The sequence below is a fragment of the Nicotiana tabacum genome, chromosome 7 (assembly GCF_000715075.1).
Source record: "Nicotiana tabacum cultivar K326 chromosome 7, ASM71507v2, whole genome shotgun sequence".
Lineage (NCBI taxonomy): Eukaryota > Viridiplantae > Streptophyta > Magnoliopsida > Solanales > Solanaceae > Nicotiana > Nicotiana tabacum.
Genome location: NC_134086.1, coordinates 121,605,434 through 121,608,111, shown reverse-complemented (window position 1 = coordinate 121,608,111; position 2,678 = coordinate 121,605,434). Strand labels below are relative to the sequence as shown.

The 2,678-nt window shown below is 41.7% G+C and overlaps 1 protein-coding gene across 1 annotated transcript; it reads left to right on the top strand.

Moving 5' to 3' along the window:
- The first annotated feature begins 865 nt into the window (after positions 1 to 865).
- Positions 866 to 2,085, top strand: LOC142162261 (uncharacterized). Its single transcript, XM_075218592.1, has 2 exons — positions 866 to 1,116; positions 1,437 to 2,085. The coding sequence occupies exons 1-2, from the start codon at positions 866 to 868 to the stop codon at positions 2,083 to 2,085; spliced, it is 900 nt and encodes a 299-aa protein (XP_075074693.1).
- Positions 2,086 to 2,678: the final 593 nt, after the last annotated feature.

The following is a 2,678-nucleotide window of genomic DNA, read 5'->3' as shown; positions in this document are numbered from 1 at the left end:
TAGATATCGAGGTAGTCTACCCCATTGCCAATAGTTCTTGGGTGAGTCCGGTGCAATGTGTGCCGAAGAAAGGAGGCATGACCGTGATTGAAAATGACCAAAATGAGCTCATCCCAACGAGAACAGTGACCGGATGGAGAGTTTGCATGGACTACCGGAGGCTAAATAGTGCTACTTGCAAGGACATTTCCCGATGCCTTTTATTAATTAAATACTTGATAGGCTAGCGGGAAGGTCATTCTATTACTTTTTGGATGGATATTCCGGCTATAACCAAATCAATATCGCATTGGAAGATCAAGAGAAGATAACATTCACATGCACATATAGGACATTTGCCTTTATCCATATGCCATTTGGGCTATGCAATGCCCCAGATACTTTCCAACAGTGCATGATGTCAGTCTTCTCAGACATGGTGGATGATTTCTTAGAGGTGTTTATGGATGACTTTTCTGTAGTGGGTGATTCCTTTGAGCATTGTCTTATTCTCAAAAGATGTGAAGAAACAAACCTTGTGCTAAACTAGGAGAAATGCCACTTCATGGTGGACGAGGGCATTTTGTTGGGTCACAAAATTTCCAAATGAGGCATAGAGGTTGATTGTGCAAAGATCAAAATCAATTCCATGCTTCCTCCACCCACTTCATTAAAAGGTGTCCGAAGCTTTTTGGGGCACACCAGGTTTTATAGGATTTTTATCAAGGACTTCTCAAAAATTGCAAATCCCATGTGAAAGCTCCTTAAAAAAGATGCAAAGTTTGTATTTGATGATAACTTTCTAAATGCTTTTGAGTAATTGAAAGAAAATCTCACCACGACACCTATTATTGTCACACCCCATTCATCTCTTCCATTTGAACTCATGTGTGACGCTAGTGGTGTAGTTATTGGGGAAGTGCTTGGTCAACGACATAACACAATCCTTCATCCTGTTATCTATCCAAGCAAGACACTCAATGGCGCTCAAATGAATTACACGGTGACTGAGCAAGAACATCTTGACACTGTCATTTGGTGGTGTATTCCAGAAGATGAGGTAATGCCAATTCTCAAGGCATGCAATGACAGCCCAGTTGGAGATCATCATGGAGGGAACCGGACAGCGGCAAAAGTGTTTGATTGTGGCTACTACTAGTCATTAATCTACCAAGATATAGATCAAATGGTGAAGGCATGCGATCAATGTCAAAGACAAGGGTCAATATCTAAAAGACATGAGATGCCTATAAATTTTGTGATGGAGGTCAAGATCTTTGATGTGTGAGGGATAGACTTTATGGGCCCTTTTGTGAGTTCTTATGGCATGACCTACATATTGGTGGATATGGAATACATCTCCAAATGGTTTAAGGCAATCGCCTTTCCCAACAATGAAGCAAGGAGTGTGACCGCATTCTTTAAGAAGAACATATTCACGCGGTTTGGTACCCTAGGGCCATCTTGAGTGATGGTGGTTCGCACTTCTACAACAACGCTTTCACCGGGCTTCTTGAAAGGTATGGCATAAAGCACAAGGTGGCCACATCTTATCATCCTCAGTCGACTGGTCAGGTCGAAGTTTCTAATAGGGAAATCAAAAACATCCTAGCAAAAACTGTCAATGCAAACAAGACCGACTGGTCAAGGAAGCTATATGATGCGTTGTGGGCATATCGCACATTATTTAAGACTCATATTGGCACTTCACCATACTGGTTGGTTTTTGGCAAGATGTGTCACTTGTTAGTGGAGCTTGAACACAAAGCCTTGTGGTCATTGAAGAAGTTGAATCTTGACTGGGCCAATGCTGCTAATCCAAGAATGACACAACTCAATGAGATGGAGGAATTCCGTCACCATGCCTATGAGAGTGCATCCATGTACAAGGAGAGAATAAAGTTTGTCCATGAAAAGAAGATCTTAAAGCTGGAATTCAATTTTGGTGACCTAGTCTTACTCTTCAATTCAAGACTCAAGTTATTTCCGGGAAAACTCAAGTCCAAATGGTCTGGCCCGTTCAAAGTTGTGAGTGTGTCCCCCTATAATGCTATTGAACTAGAGTCGGAGGATGGAACTCAAACTTTCAAAGTGAATGGTCAATGAGTAAATCATTATCTCGGTACCACAGGAGAAAGGCATTTGATAGAACAATTCGCTCTAAAGGATAGTCCAAAAACAGTCCCCACCAATGATTAGCCCAAATGGGGTCAACTGCGTCGTGTCGCGACGTTAAATCAAGCGCTTATTGGGAGGAAACCCATGTGTGGTAACACTCTTTTGTTAGTTTTTCATTTATGTAGTTTAGTTGATAGTGTTGAGAAGTTTGACGTGTGTGTTAGAGTGCAGGTAGTCCAAAATATCATGAATAGGTTCCTAATGTTGAGGAAAATTAAGGAAAGAAAGGTCCGGATTTGGCGACAACTATGCGGTTGCATACTGACTATGCGAACCGCATAGTTATCGCAGACACAAGCAGAAAAATTGGCCAATTGGTGTTCAAAAATGTTGTACGTTTTTCACTTATGCGGCCTGCATAATAACTTTGCGAGCGCATAATGCATCACAAAGTTAGTTTGGGCTGCCCAATCATTAGTGCATCGCACAACACATATGCCATCGCATAATGTGTTGTGCGATTGACTTATGCGCCGCAAACTCGGCAGGTACAAAAACCTTAACCTTCCGCATTTATATCC

Excerpts from the sequence above, each read along its gene's own strand:
- LOC142162261 (XM_075218592.1), top strand. The coding sequence starts at position 866 with ATGTGTGACGCTAGTGGTGTAGTTATTGGGGAAGTGCTTGGTCAACGA. Across the intron at positions 1,117-1,436 it reads AACCGGACAGCGGCAAAAGT|GGCCATCTTGAGTGATGGTG; the intron begins GTTTGATTGTGG and ends TTGGTACCCTAG.